Below are 16661 nucleotides of genomic sequence, written 5' to 3'. Positions count from 1 at the left end.
GTTTGACTTTTTCACTAAAAACTTTAGGAGTGTTGGTATCGTGTTGGTCGTGTACTCTACAGTTGAACACGCTAATGATTTAGACATGTTTTTAAGTGTTCTCTTTTGAATTGATTATGTTTCAGGAGGAGGCCACTGGCGACATCACGTTTTACATGAAAGGGGCAGATGTTGCTATGGCGAGCATTGTACAGTACAATGATTGGCTGGAGGAGGAGGTAAGAATACATGAACCATTGTTGATGGAGAAAATCGCCATTCTGCTTTTTCATGCAGGCTGGTGAGCTTATGAATAAACCTAATTGTCTGTTTCTGTGACCCTTCTTGTTTTTGTTTGTTTATTTGCATTTTTCATTGTTTTTGTATCCGATTCATAATCTGTATTTACACACACACAATCAAATGCAATCAAAAAAAAAAAAAAAATGCAGTACCTTTATATTTGTTCCTCAAATGTAATTTATCCACACACACACAAAAGAAAAATGTCCCTAGATCTTATAAATGTGGATGTAGACTAGTGCTACAGTAGTTGTCTATTTTTTAGCTAAATTTAAACAGTAAAACAGTTAGGACACTCACAATTACGAAACTATAAAAATGTTAACAGGAATACAAAAATATCAAACCATTTTTACATATTGTATGCAAGTTATATACATACACTCATGGGTGTAATTTTCGTCTAACAGTGTGGGGGGGCAATAAACAAAAAAAATTCTAAAGAGCAATTTTTGAAGGGGACACTAATAATAAAGCCAATTTTGTACTTGTAGCTTACACAAAGGGATAGTTGTTTAAATATGAGTTAGGTTCATAGGTTCACCACGCGGTCATATTATAATTTTTAAATGATCTTGTGTCCTCCACATAGTATTTTAGGTTTCGTCTGGGGCGGACAAGCCCACTGGTCTGCCACTTAACATCATATTGAGCAAATCCTAACACAATGGTAGATCTACAAAATTAGGCTAATATCAGTTCACACATAGGCTTATCGCCGTGTTAGTTGTAGTGGGTGACTTACTATCCAACAAGCTACTGTATTAAACAAGCTACCAAACAAGCTAGGTAACATTATAATCGCCGACATGACTCATGGAAAAAAGATTGGATATCATAATTTTTTTTTTGTCATGACTAATTTATTAATGACACAGCATCATCTGTTTTAAAGAGAAAAATAATCACTTCATCTGATGGTTAAAGTGAATAAGACTTAATGGAGCACTGTGAGGCAAGGGAGAGGGGACTCGAAATGTTTCTGAACTTAAATCGTTTGTATTGTTTTACCAGGTACACAATTATTTTAAGTATATATCATTATATTATTTACAATACACTGCATGGTTTTTAATTATATTTTTAGGGGGGGACAACCCTCAACCCCTCGATCCGCCTATGCACACACTACTGTTCAAGAGTTTGCTGTCATGAAGACTTTTTTTCTAAACAGATAATACTTTAATTCAGCAAGGAAGCATTAAATTGATCAAAAGTGACAGTACAGATTGGGAAAGAAATATATCATGGTTTCCACAAAAATATCAAGTAGCACAACTGTTTTCAAAATAATAGTACATGTTTCTTAAGCACCAAATCAGCATATTAGAATTATTTCTAATAATAATTCTAGTAATAATATTCTACAGTATTCCTGTTTTTACTGTATTTTTGATCAAATAAATGCAGCTTTGGTTGAGCACAAGAGACTTTAAAAAAATATTCGAAAATCTTCAAACTTCTGAACGGTACTGTATATACATGCATACATACATACATACATATTCTATACGGCAGTGTTTTTGGTGTTGAATCCCTTGAATGAATGACTTTATGAACATATGACCCTGTTGAATTAAGAATCAACACATATGATAAGGTACCGCCAAGCATAACAAGCAGCTCGGCCTGTCCTATCCTTTGTGATCAAGGACAATCAGCTCAGCCCATCATCACACATGCATTTCTCGCTTTGATGATTACGATTAGTATTGGCAATATTCAGTCGATGAGGAGCGGAGATGAGGCTTATTAATTAATGAATGACCTCAATAAAGGCGTATGACTGGGAGCATCATGTCATAATCCTCATCGGCCTGTTCACGATGCGCTGTGTGTGTGTTAGACGCCGTTATGAGGACGGGTCAATAAGTAATCACTGCATCACTTTCGCCTGTTGCATTTTCATATCAAAAATAAACCGCTGTCCCACATCTTTTACAGTCTGCTCAAAGATTCCCATAGGCACTGTTGTATTTTTCACAATTGATCCATCCTGTGCGCGTGTTTGCATTTATCTATTTGTGTGAAAGTGTTTTGATGTTTCCTGTAAATACAATTGTGTTAAAAGCATTGTTTATATCTTTGTTCCAATGCCTTCTGTATACCAGTTGAGTTCATTGTCTCACACGCCGTGGCTGTAGCAGATGTAACTGTAGTTGTGTGTTGCATTATGTTGTCTCAGTGTGGGAACATGGCCAGAGAGGGCCTCCGGACGCTGGTGGTGGCTAAGAAATCACTGACTGAAGAGCAATACCAGGACTTTGAGGTATGATATGCCCTCAGATAGTGAAGTAAATTAAAATGTAGGTTAATATATATCTTGATATTTTTCAGCTTTTTAGAATTCATGGATTTGCTTTGAAATAGTTTGAAGTTGTGATTTTTGTACTCGAGCAGAGGAACCATCATTTCAAGCAAACAGTTATTGGTGACAAGTAAATACAAATTGTTTCATGTAATAAATAAAATGCAGTAAAAGAGAATTATAAATGATCTAGGCATATTTCCCACATGTTTTAATCAAACAAACACAAGGAAAACATATATTTAATTATGTTTTATTAATTTAGAACCAATATACTGTTCATATACTCTACTGTTCAAAAGTTTGGGGTGTGTAAGATTCTTTTCAAATATTTTTTTAAAGAAATTTTTTCATGGTCACCAAGATATTTATTTGATTAAAAACACAGAAAAACTATAATCCTGTGATATATTAGTACAACTAATTTCTATTTTTATATATTTTAAAATGTAATTTATTCCCATACCATATTCCATACCATACCATTACTCCAGTCTTCAGTGTCACATGATCATTCAGTGTTTATTCTGAAAAGTTGATTTGTTGCTCAAGAATAATTTCTAATTATTATCAGTGTTGAAAACAGTGATGCATTTTGATGTTTTGATGTAAAGGTATTCTTAGAGTATTATGTTTAAAAGAACATCATTTATTTGAAATAGAAATCCTTTTTACATTATAAATGTATTTACTATCACTTTTGATTAATTTAATGCATCTGTACTGAACAAAAGGTTTTTTTTAATCAGCAACCCCAAACTTTTGAATAGTAATATGCAGCAATTTTTACAGGACATTTTTATTTAATCCTTTTAATATATGAATAATGTCACTTGTGTTGCTGTTGCAAACAAATCATTGAATCAGATTTTGAAATTTATTCATTGGTCAGTTTGAACCGACTCAAATCAAATTGACCAATTCTAATTCTACTGAAGAAAGGCCAATTTAAAATCCTTATAACTTAACACAGATTTTATCCATCTCTATGATCTATCCAGAGCCGTTATAATCAGGCAAAGTTGAGTATCCATGATCGCGCCCTGAAGGTGGCGGCAGTGGTGGAGAGTCTGGAGAGAGAGATGGAGCTTCTGTGTCTCACTGGAGTGGAAGATCAGCTGCAGGCGGATGTCCGGCCCACACTGGAGCTCCTCCGCAATGCTGGGATCAAGGTACACATACGTCATATGGCCAAAAGTATTTGAACACCCAAACACTAGGCCCATATACATATTGAGAATTTAACCCTATAAAGCCTACTGTATATGCACTGTACATACTGTCTTTTTGATGTGAAATCAGTGATGTGAATTTTTAAGAAGTAAATGTAAGAATACATTTTTATATTGTTAGTAATATTTCAAGGTGAACTCTTAGGTTCACTTGATTATCCATGAATATATATATTTTTTTTTTGGTGGAAAATCTTATTAAAATGTGAGTATAAAATATGATGCATCTGGCCATCTCTTAGTCATCATTGTATTGTATTGCATTATATGGTTTGCCCCCCCACAATGAGAACTGCAGAACATTGATCATAAAATGGCGCATTTTAACGCCATCTTACTAAGACATAATATTGGGAGATACAACCAATATTTATAAACATCTCATTGATTTACATTACAAGCTATTAGAATTCCATCTTACTTTTTGGCCATATACATATCAGAAACTGCACTAAATTGCATTTTTTTGCTCAATTTGTGCCTCTTTAAGATGTTTTTTTCATCCTTGAATAAAAGCCTGATGTATTAAATATAATGCTCTATATAATACTCAACAACACATATTCAGACTTTTTAATTATGATTTTATTTTTTTTATATTTTGTCTAAATGTTCATTCAATAACATTTTCCATTAAATTTTTTTCTATGATTTCATATTTCAGGCTTTATAGGGTTAATATTGACCATTGGGTTCTTCTTAATGTTTCAGATCTGGATGTTGACCGGAGACAAGCTGGAAACTGCTACATGTATCGCCAAAAGCTCCCACTTAGTGTCCAGAAATCAAGACATCCATATCTTCAGACCGGTAGGATCATAACCACTGATCATTTGGATTTTAACTGTAATGGATTTAGAGTGAAACCTCTGTGGTGTTTTAAGCCTTGTTCAGACTGTCAGTCCAAATCAGATTTTTTTTCACCGAACATAGTGTGGGCAATAAAAAAATGGACAAATCCGTTTCAAGCTGCAGTGGTTTGAAATTCTATTTAAATCTTTTTTCTGGAAATCCGTTTCAGTCTGGCCACTGATTGGATTTCATGTAGCTTTTCTGCCTTTATGGCACTTTCTCATGCCACGTAAACGTAAACACGTCTGACGTCAATGCAGAAACAAGGATGTGGTTTTGGTGTAGAAAACCAATGCATATATTCTAGAAAACTAAAAAAAAATAGCCACGAGACACACAAATGGGATCTACACAGTTTGGAACCAGGGGTGTCAAATTCTGTTGGCAGGTCAATAATTTAGGCTACGTTCAGATTGCAGGCAAAAGTGGCCCAATTTTTTTTGCTCATATGTGAGTTCTGTTTTGTTGTTGTTTTGTTTTTTTCATTACAGTGTGAACCACGCAATCCACATTGAATCAGATTTTTCTAGATTCTTCTAAATCATCTAAATCAGATACAGGTTGGATGTTTTGCAGTGTGACCTCAATCTGAATGGTTATATCTGAATTCATGCAACATTTATGTCACTCTAGATCAACATGCATCACAATTAAGTGCTGACGAGAGTCCCTCCAAAGATTTTACATACCAGTAGTTCTTAGGTCATTCGGTTAATATGGAAGACAGCCGTGACAGTAGTCAGTGGAGGGACAGTGAGGTCTAAGTATCACGGTGACAGCTCTATATAAGCGAAACTCGAGGGAAATCTAGAAAAACTTTGCTCTCTTTCTCCACATCCTCGTCTTCATCCTTCACTTCCGCGGCACATTATAAATGAACTGGAAAAGCTGACTTCAGTAACCTCCATGTTTACTTCCGTATGACAGTTTGCTGCTTGCCATCTTGTTATTGTTCTTTTGCGCATGCGGGTCAGTTCGGATCAGTTCACGCTGGAATCTGATATCGGCCACATTAAAAAAAAAAAAAAAATCATATCTGAGCAATAAAAAAGATTTGAGCATTAAGGCTTGCAGTGTGAACATAGCCATAGATCAGATCTCCATTCCATAGATCAGATTCCAGTAAGTGGATTTGGACTGACAGTCTGAACATGGCTTTAGTAATAGGATGTCTTTTATGTTTTTTTTGGTAGGTGTCCAATAGGGGCGAGGCTCATCTGGAGCTGAACGCCTTCAGGAGGAAACACGACTGTGCACTGGTCATATCAGGAGACTCTCTGGAAGTAAAACACCTGAAATATTCCATATATTCAACACAATCATGTACGATCATTCAGGATTGATGTTCTCATCTCTCTATGTGTGTCCCATCAGGTCTGTCTGCGGTACTACGAGCATGAATTTGTGGAGCTGGCGTGTCAGTGCCCCGCTGTGGTTTGCTGTCGCTGCTCTCCCACGCAGAAAGCTCAAATAGTTCGATTGTTACAGCAACATACAGCCAACAGAACATGTGCCATAGGTCAGTCCTCTCCGCTTCTCTCTTTAGTCTGTTGAGCTTTAAGTCCCATCATCTAGTAGCTGCGACAAAACCCACTTAAACCGAACTCTCTCCAAGCACATGAATCTTTCAGAGCGGTAAAGATGACTGTCTTCACAGTGTCTTCTCATGTTTTCCCGCTATCATCTTTCTGATCTCTGTGCTCAGGCGATGGAGGAAATGATGTCAGCATGATCCAAGCAGCAGACTGTGGTATTGGTATTGAAGGGAAGGTAAGGTATTTCTCATTAACTTAGATTGTCTTTTCCTGTTGCTGTAACTTTTCAGTTCATCTTTAATGAACCACATTTTCCCCTCCAAATAAATTCTCTCTATCTTAATGCGTCTAGGTGTTTTACCTCTTTGCATCTAATTCCTTTTGCTATCATTGGTGATATTGGTGATATCTTATATTGGTGATGCTCGTTAGATTATTTTTAAATCATCTTCTTCCTCTTCCGCCATGTAAGTCTATGGCAGCCCATAGAACCTCTTGTAGGAAAGTTATGAAATTTGGCACACAGATTGAGGACAGTCACCATAGCAAAAGTCTCTAACTCAAACCCTCTAATGCCACAAACTGTCAAAAGTACAACTTTTTAACATAAGGGCTAGACACAAAATTATTTATTACTCTGATCCCTTGGCTCAAGACGATTCGGATGCAACCTGTAACGAATTTTCTGCCATTTTGAATTTCACGAAAAAACTATTTTTCAAACTCCTCCTAGACCATTGCTCCGATTTTCAATCAGATCATCGTCATGCTGACAAAAAATTTTGGAATTCAAGTTGATTTGTCAAACCGCTTATGAATAACGTGCAAATGACTTTGACGAAGAGCACCAAAGTGGACGTGAGGCTATATTTCCGTAACTCTTTAGCGTATTCAGACCACTTGGTGTGTGTTATGACAACCATGACCAGTTGCATATACCTGCACGGTTTTGGCACAACACCACCTAGTGGTCAGGAGATTTTTTTGCTTATAACATCTAAATATCTAAAATAATCTAAAATGTCTTTAATTATTCATTGTTGCAGTTGGTCTGATGCTCCCAGGCATGCTTGCATAACTCATGACTTTTTTGTGTTTGGCCCCTTAATTGCTGCTTGCAGCTATATTTTTTTTACTGGGGATGTGCCGCATTTTCGGCTGCTGAAAATAGCATTTTCGTTTTTTGGCCAAAAGAGAAAAACTAAAAACAAAAAATATATACCGCCCTGCCCAGGTTTCACTCTCGCTCTAGCCGTTATCACTGTGTGGCGCTCCCCTCAATATTCTGCTCTTTGCACATGCACTCTGCTCAGTTGGTCATGGCCTATGCTCATGTACCACTCATGCTTTTCGAAAGAAAAAAAAGAAAAAAGTGTTGCGCCGACATGACATTTCTATTTAGTAGTGCAATAGCCCTACTGTGTTGTAACATGGTGTGGTATAGCCATACTGGGCAACGCTGTTAAAATGACACTACCCTCTCACTCACTGATATGCTCTCCACTCTGCTTAAATGCTGTAATAAGAGTCGCTTTGTAGGACTATACATTTTAAAAAAACATTTTTTTAAATCCGTTAAATCTGATTGTTGCAAAGATCTGAATAAAAAATAATATATTGATATTTAATTGTGTTACTTTCAATAAAAGTGTGGTTATTTTATTGGCTTGTATTTTTTAAAATTCATAAAAAAAATTATATTAAAGGTTGTATCAGCGATTTCAGGCCCAAACATAAATGATCACATTCATCTAATCTTTCCTAACGATCCGCTAGCTGCCCGCCCCATAAGCATGCCGTCAAAAAAAACGCGTCTCTGTAGGCAGCCTAGGCTCTGAGATCTGCACACAAAAACCACCACTCAAAACCAAAATAAATAGTGTTCCAACCAATCACCGACAGGTGTGGGTGTTGTGAGGTTTTCGCGTGCAGCCGTCATAGGCAGCCGTGCACGAGCGCAAAACCTCACAACACCCACCCCTGTCGGTGATTGGTTGGAACACTATTTATTTTGGTTTTGAGTGGTGGTGAAACCAACTGTTTTTGTGTGCAGATCTCAGAGCCTCAGAGCCATAAAAAAAATGCTCATTTAAAATAAGAAATAAGTCATTTTTAAAAAGCATTTTCGGTTTCTGACCTGAATTTTCATTTTTTTTGCATTCCTTTTTTGCTATTATTTCTTTTGATTTTGAGGTAAAATATGATCCGCATGTTCATGAACGGTTTCGTGACATTCATCCATTCTTAGTTTTAGAAAACATAATTTACAGAGACATTTTCATATACAGTACCTTTAATAATTGCTCCTACCTAGTCTAAATAAAATGTATTTATTTAATAAATAATAACAAAAGAACAGTAACAGTATACTATTTCAGAGTTCACATAAGTGCATTATGTCATTTGAAAACTAAACTTGTGTTTCAGGAGGGAAAGCAGGCGTCTCTGGCGGCAGATTTCTCCATTACCCAGTTCAAGCACATCGGCAGACTGCTAATGGTACATGGCCGCAACAGCTACAAACGTTCAGCAGCTCTTGGCCAGTTTGTCATGCACCGTGGCATGATCATCTCCACCATGCAGGTAACACACAGAGACAAGTAGAGCCTCATGTAAATGTTGTCATATAGTGTTCACTGAAGTGACCAGTGTCAGTACAGTAAATTGGCTTGCTCTCACTACACTTATGTTGCTGCCTCTTGATTTGAAGTGCTGACATCTTGATTTAAATTTGTGTTTTCCCGTTCAGGCTGTGTTTTCTTCTATTTTCTATTTCGCATCTGTTCCTCTATACCAAGGTTTCCTCATGGTGGGGTAAGTAAAGGCTACACAGCACTTTTGGACATCATAGTTGCCTTTTACAATGATTTCCTAACATTTTGCTTATTTGTTCCCAGTTATGCCACCATCTACACCATGTTCCCTGTCTTTTCTCTGGTGCTGGATCAGGATGTAAAGCCTGAAATGGCTCTGCTGTATCCTGAGCTCTATAAAGACCTCACCAAGGTAACAACTTATCAGACATTATAACAGTAATCATCAGAACTAACCATCAGCTCAAATATCTGCATGATAAACATGATATAAGTTACAGGAATGAAGGCATGAGTTTGTGTTTGCTGCATGACAGCGGTGCTGACTTTGGTTTTCCCTCCACTAGGGCCGTTCCCTGTCCTTTAAGACCTTCCTGATTTGGGTTTTGATAAGTGTATATCAAGGTAAATGGATGGACAATGTTGTTGTTATATTTTAGTTTGATTGTAAACAACAACAATAACCTTTACTCTCATACAATGATACAATTATATATCAATATGTTGTGATTCTTTTTTTTTTCTCACTGTACTAAATCAATACTTCAGGTTCTTCTTCTTCTTCTTATTATTATTATTTATTTATATGTCAACATAATTTTCTACAGTTCAATTAATAAAGAAGCCGGTCATAAATTATAATTTAAAACATAAAAAAAAAACTTATTTTGAATTGTAATAATATTTCACAATATTACTGTTTTTTACAGTATTTTGATCAAATAAATGCAGCCTTTGTGACCATGAAACTTTCAAAAACATAAAAAAATCTTAACGACCCCAAAGTTTTGAATCGTTAGTGTAAATAATCCATTTGTTTCAAATCCAATCAAGTCATTACTAAAATTAGTTTTTATTATACATCAGGTAATTTAATCGAGAATGGCAATCGTATTGAAACGATCAAAGAAAATGAACGAAACTGGTTCGAGTTTATAGTTTTCTATTAATAGTATTATGCTGGTCTAATGCTGTAGGAATCGAAAAGGTTTACACCAATTTCCTTTTAGGCTTAGGTTGGAATCCCAGGAGGAGTGATGCATGAGCTACCGCCATTGTGCCTGGGTTCCTCCAGTTGGATTGTCTCAGTACTCAAAATTCACTGAACAAACATAAAAGAGAAATGTAAACTTAAAAAAGCCAGTCCAATCTGAGATAACATGACATATATAAACTAACCATAAACGGATACGTTCTCTACAAATAAATCTGTGAACGTTTCATCAAAGATATAAACCTTGAAGCGCAATTCTACCGCAAATTCAGCCGAGTTCTTTTCATGAATGTGATTTTCGGACCGCCGCCAGCTCTCACGCGCACACGGCTGCCTTATCCGCACTGTAAATCGATCCGCGCAGCGAGCAAGAGAGATCAGTGTCCCCGTCTGACAGCTCCTGCTTTTTAATTAAACCTTAATACAGAGAGACAAGAACAACAGGGAAATATGAGCAAAGATTTCATTTAGTCCAGAGAGTAACCCTGAGGAATGTTCGCCGTATGAAGAGAGGCAATTATGTGATCAGTTAGAGGCCATTAGGCTGGATTGCGCTGGCATTTATGATTAAAATGAAAGCAGAGACGGTTACAGTAGGCTGAGGAGCCGAGTGAGCGTGGAGGCTTTTGAGTAGGGGTCAGGGCTCGACGCGCTCATGTGTGAATTGGGATCAGACCATGAGCGAGGGTCAAGAAATCACGGAAGAAACTCATTCTTGATGGACATCAGTAAACCTTATGGATTTGTCAGGTCTAAAGGAGGTCTTTGATATTTTTTTTTTTTTTTTTTGTTAGTTAGTTATTCCCGTTTCATTTAATAACCACTAATGTGTTTCATGCACATGTTTTTATACTCATTATCCCCCTGGTTTCACAGACAAGGCTTAAGCCTAGTCCTAGAATGCATGTTTGAGCTGTATCAACTGAACGCAACTTGCACTGACATATCTAAAAATATGTCAGTACCATTGTTTTGTCTCAAGATGCACGCCAGTAATGTTTTTTTCTAAGGCACGTTTATAAAAGCTACTTAAATGTCCTAATTAAACCAAGGCTTAATCCTGGATTATTCTAAGCCTTGTCTGTGAAACCAGGCCTATAACACTAAACTGACATCTTAGCAACATCTCAGTCCTTGTTAGTTCAACTCAAACACATCTTCTGTTTGTCCACCAGGGGGCATCCTGATGTACGGGGCCCTGGTGCTGTTTGATCAGGAGTTCGTGCATGTGGTGGCAATCTCTTTCACTGCTCTGATCCTGACGGAGCTGCTGATGGTGGCGCTGACTGTCCGCACCTGGCACTGGCTCATGGTCGTAGCCGAAATGATAAGTCTATGCTGCTACGTTGCTTCCCTCGCCTTCTTAAACGAATACTTTGGTAAGAACGGACAGCAGTGCAACACATTTTTCGAAAATTCTTGTTTTATTATTTATTTTATCTAAATTATTTTGCATATTATTAATATATTATTTACCTATCTACATGTTTTTAGCTTTTATTCACTTTTTTTATATTTTCATTATTTTCATTTATACAGTGCGTGCATAATTATTATGCAAGTTGATGTTCTGATCATATTTTTTTTCCGAAGCACATTATACCAATTCCAAACCACATCAATCTTAATAACTACTCTTAATTTTGTATTTAATCATTTATAAGTGATATATAATTGTTAAGGAAGGCTGGAAGTGAAAAGCGCCTTATATTCAGGTGCATAATTATCAAGCAGGTTTTCTTTTACAGGTAAAATGGGCTAAAAAAAAAGATTTAACTCGCTCTGAAAAGTCAAAAATTAAATGCTCGTGAGAAGGATGCAACACTAGAAATTGCTAAATTAAGGTGTGACCAATGGACAGCAAAATGCTTGTTGGTTCAGCAGAGTCATACAAAAAACAAGCCAAGAAGAAAAGGCACATGTTAACTGCAAAAAATGTGTAATTAAGGTAAAGAATTAGGTGTGAAAGCATATAAGGAACCCCTTAGTCTCCAGTGCCACCTCCAGTCCTACCAGGATCTCAGAGACTTTGCTAAGAGAAAGAATCCTGAAATATGACTCACACTTAATAAGAATCACAAGCTGAAGTGTTGTGAAATACATGAAGAAATAAATGTTTTTATTGGCGTTATAGACAGATAGGTTGGGAATGACTCTTGAGGGACCAGCATGACATCCTCTAGTACCACTGTTTGAAGAATTTATCTGGCAGTAAGTTTTGGGAGTTGATTTTAAGTCCATCTCCTACGTCTTGCTCATTGCTAGTAGCAGCTCACAGCAGGACTCCCTCGCCACCGCTGCTGTTTGTCTGACTTGAACTGGTGCTGGTCCCTCAAGAGTCACACTCAACTTATCTGTCTATAAAGCCTTCAGACAGATAGGTTGTCTATAAACAGTCTTCATGTATTTCACGGTTTAGCTTGTAATTTATTATTAAATGTGGGTCATATTTCAGGATTCTTTCCCTCAGCAAAGTCTCTGAGATCCTGGTAGGACTCCAGTTGCAGGTCTGGAAAATGGTGGCACTGGAGACTAAAGGGTTCCTGATGCTTTCACGCCTAATTCTTTACGGCTAACGTGTCTTTTCTTCTTGGCTTGTTTTTGAACCACTCTGCTGAACCAACGAGCATTTTGCTGTCCATTGGTCACACCTTAATTTTGCAATTTCTAGTGTTGCATTAGTATTGCATCCTTCTCATGAGTATTTAATCATTTTGGGCTTTTCAGAGCGAGTTGAATCTCTTTGTATCCCATTTTACATGTAAAAGAAAATCTAGTCTAATAAAATCTAAAGTCTAATAATTATGCACACCTGAATATAAGGCATTTTTCACTTATAAAAGATTTAATATCAAATTAATTGTAGTTATTAAGATTGATGTGGTTTGGAATTTGTAAAATGTGCTTAGATAAAAAATATGATCAGAATATCAACTTGCATAATAATTATCCACGCACTATACAGGTAAATTCAAACCAAAAATAATATTATATTGTTTATCTAGCTATCCATCCATCCATTTATTTGTCTGTCTGTTTATCTATTCATTTATTGATTTATTTTTGTTTATTATTTGTTATATTAATTTTAATATAAATAAAAATATTATTTATTGAATTTTTATCTTACTGAATTGATTTATTTCTTACCAGTCTACCTGTTCCTTAAATATTCTATATATATATATATATATATATATATATATGTATATGTATATATGTATATATATATATATATATATATATATATATATATATATATATTTATTATTATTATTATTATTATTATTATATATATATATTTTTTTTTTTTTTGTAGTAGTAAAGTAAGTAAATTAAAACAACAAATCATTATTTTTTTTTTTATGTATTCATTTTTTTTTTTTAATATTATTCTATCTGTCTGCCTCTCTTCACCTTTAATGATATGGTCCGCTGGTCTGTTTCCTTCACACGTAAATAAAAGGCCAAATAAGTGAAAAATGTCCTCTGTAAAGCTCTGTTTTCAGTGTTTCAACCAAACACACATTAGTTCAGACTGGTGCGCTCACTGTAAGCTCAACTTTTAAGCTCTTTCTTCTTTCTCTCCATCTCTGTTTTGTGACTGTGCTTTAGGCATAGGTCGTGTGACCTTAGGAGCTTTCCTGGGTAGGTTTGTCTTTCCCCTGTGTTCTCTCTGTTGTTTCACCAGCTATCATTTCCTGCCTCCACAAACATATCCGTTCTCCTCCCTCGAGTTTCACTCTCGTGTGGTGTGGGCCCCTGGATGAGAAGGAGTCATTCAAATGTGTCGTAACCCCGTGATTACTCATTTTTCAGAACATTCCATCGTTGCAGTGCATCCCGTCCACTTCATCCATAGCCTCTTTTTTTTGTAACGTGAAAACGTACTCCTTGATGATATAAACCAGCATGAAGAGTCACTTTGACCCTGATGTTTGATTTTCCTCTTATGTTTTGTTTGTCTTCAGATATTTCGTTTATCACAACACGGGCGTTCTTGTGGAAGGTGTGCGTCATCACACTGGTCAGCTGTCTGCCGCTCTACATCATCAAATACCTGAAGCGGAAGTTCTCCCCTCCCAGTTATTCCAAACTTTCCTCCTGAGCTTTCCATACATTACGGTGTCAAAAGGCATGCAGACACATATATAAGCACATGTGACGGCTACATCAAACACTTTTGAAACGGATCTGATCCTTTTTTATTATTGCTGGATTTTAGTTCACCCAAAAATGAACAGCCTGATATCATTTGCTCACCCTCACGTTGTTCCAAACCTTAATGGCTTGCTGTGTTTTCTGTGGAACACAAAAAGAGAAGTTTAGCAGAATGTTCACGCTGCTCTTTTCCATACATTGGAAAAACTGTCATACTCCAAAACTGCACCTACAACACAGTCTTAACTTTTGTGTTTGATCTTAAAGGAAACTCCTATCTGTTTGGAATGACATGAGGGTGAGTGAATAATGACCAAATTTTCATTTTTGCATAAACTATCCCAAAAGTGCTTTATGATGCGGTTTATGTGTGCTTCAGTGACATAATGTGATTTGTTTGTGTATATATATGAACTTTTTCCGTTGGATTAATATGAGTGCTCATCATTTAAAGATGGTGGGACAGTTGTAGGATAAAACGGTGAGTAGTATTGAGTACTTGAAAAGGCTTAAGCACAAAGAAAGACGAGATAGAATAAAAGGGTTGTTTAGGGCACCCACACTGGAATGACTGGAATGGTCCCAAAACTGTCACTTTTTACTTACCGTAAATGTATGTGAAGGCAAAATCAGTTTTTTATCAAATAGATTAGGCATTTTTAACCTTTTTTATTTTTATTGTTGGTATATAATGATACAATTTCATCTTTAATGAACGTGAAGTATTAGTATTATCATACCCATCAGCACTTTTCCATCTGATTTTGGCACATTTTGCGTCGTTAACTTTATTATTAATGAGATCTGTGTGGGGGCGGGGCTTGGTAAATACCTGTGGTTGTGATTGGAGTGTTCTGATTGCATGAGTGTGTACTTCGGGCAGCTCTTGTTTCCTGTTGTGCTGTGGCTGCTGCTGCCATATGATCCTGCTGCAAAAAAACTGTGTAAATGTAAACCAGAGCACAGCGTGTGTTCTTACAGAGGGAACTATTTGTTCTGGGAACAACGGTCCTCTCAACCTGACATCCTAAATGACATTGTGTAAACTTCACAATCGACGTTTTGACATTTGACAATCAAACTTGATTGATTGCATGACTTGTAACGCCACGTCATTGAAAACAAGAATGTGCTTTTGTTGGATTGGTGTTATAAATCAATGACTTATTTAAGATTGTAAAAACTGAAAACAAAAAGTATTAGGATGTCCTAAGCTGCTTAGAGGTGCACTGTAATTTTTGCATTTCTTAAATCACCTATGGCACTTGCTCATCATCAGTTACTTTTTTATAGACAATGGCGCCATTTATTTCGGAGTTTCGCTATTTTTTGCTTTGACTGTGCTGACGGTGTGAAGTTGGTTCAATAATGTGTAAGATCATCTTGCCTTATCTTTATGATATAAGTCAGCTGGTATGAGGAATGAGTTTTATCATTCACTTTATTTTCTATACCGAGTGTGCGAGTGTGTTTACAATACTGAATGAGACAATGCCAAGCAACGTGTGTGCCGTACGCTCTTCCTTTCTTGCTGTGCGTAATGGTGGATTGCAGTTGTGCTTTGAAGACGCAGAGTTGTACTGTACTCAGGAAAACCACTAACTGATATATTTTACTGTATATAAACCTTCAATTAACCCTGTAACAGCCTAACAACAATAGCTTATTTATTATTTGACTACTTTGCTTTTGTTTCTCCTGCTTTTTTTTATTGACTGACACAATAGAAAATGTGATATTTCTGTGGCGTTACTGCGACTGTGGGCGTTCTCTCAGTGTCATCAGCAGTATAATTTAACATTTTAATGATTATTGATGTCTGATTAAAGAGCAATATGTTTCCAAGTGGTCTAGTGGGTGCTTCTTTTAAGGGCTCTCAATGTTTTTAGTGGTGTGCTAATACATATGTCATACATCCATATTTGGTAGCACTTTTTACATACAAAGTATACACTGGTGAACTAATAGGCACAAATCCAATGTATTTTTTTTTAAGAGAAAACTATTAGATATATAAAATATACTTTTCTAGCATCAAATTGACTGTATGAAATGTAGCTAGTTTTAGTTATTTAATTGGCTTGTCAAATTAAAATGTTGATTTGACTTTATGAAGCTCGACCGTTCAACTCTTTTTCTTAAGAATTGTCATGTTGTTGCTTTTTTCATTATGGGAAATTTGAGTTAAAAACTCTGCTCCAAACAAGTTACAGATTAATGGCTGAATCTTTAACCCTGTAGCCATTTTTGTTTGATTGTTTTATTATCATTACATTTGTAATTTAATTGCTAGAAAATTAATACTGAATATATGTGTTTTCAAAAAGATTGCTTCATATACACTCTTAGAAGAAAAGGTTCTATATAGAAGGGTTGTGTGTCAGGCTTTTAGGGGATTCCAATCATGGGATCATTTTATGAATTTTGTTTTGATCAATTTTTAATTTTGATTAATTTGTATTAATTAAGCAGCTCATAAACGTA

The 16661-nt window shown here is 36.1% G+C and overlaps 1 protein-coding gene across 2 annotated transcripts in view; it reads left to right on the top strand.

Annotated features, from left to right (window-relative positions):
- atp9b (ATPase phospholipid transporting 9B) overlaps window positions 1-16022 on the top strand; it is a 51837-nt gene extending 35815 nt beyond the window's left edge. Inside the window, exons 17-30 of one of the 2 annotated variants that reach the window (XM_084130300.1) lie at window positions 126-218; window positions 2468-2551; window positions 3592-3762; window positions 4534-4632; window positions 5868-5957; window positions 6049-6193; window positions 6380-6444; window positions 8637-8792; window positions 8959-9023; window positions 9107-9215; window positions 9370-9427; window positions 11192-11395; window positions 13632-13664; window positions 13988-16022. In XM_084130300.1, coding sequence (XP_083986426.1) covers window positions 126-218; window positions 2468-2551; window positions 3592-3762; window positions 4534-4632; window positions 5868-5957; window positions 6049-6193; window positions 6380-6444; window positions 8637-8792; window positions 8959-9023; window positions 9107-9215; window positions 9370-9427; window positions 11192-11395; window positions 13632-13664; window positions 13988-14124 — 1509 coding nt within the window. In that variant the 3' untranslated portion in view covers window positions 14125-16022. The remainder of the gene's footprint in view (window positions 1-125; window positions 219-2467; window positions 2552-3591; window positions 3763-4533; window positions 4633-5867; window positions 5958-6048; window positions 6194-6379; window positions 6445-8636; window positions 8793-8958; window positions 9024-9106; window positions 9216-9369; window positions 9428-11191; window positions 11396-13631; window positions 13665-13987) is intronic. The other variant, XM_084130301.1, reaches the window with a different exon arrangement.
- Window positions 16023-16661: the final 639 nt, after the last annotated feature.

This window comes from Abramis brama (assembly GCF_963993115.1).
Source record: "Abramis brama genome assembly, chromosome: 12".
NCBI classification, from domain to species: Eukaryota; Metazoa; Chordata; class Actinopteri; order Cypriniformes; family Leuciscidae; genus Abramis; species Abramis brama.
Note: the sequence above shows the minus strand (reverse complement) of the source record. Positions and strands in the feature narration are given on the sequence as shown.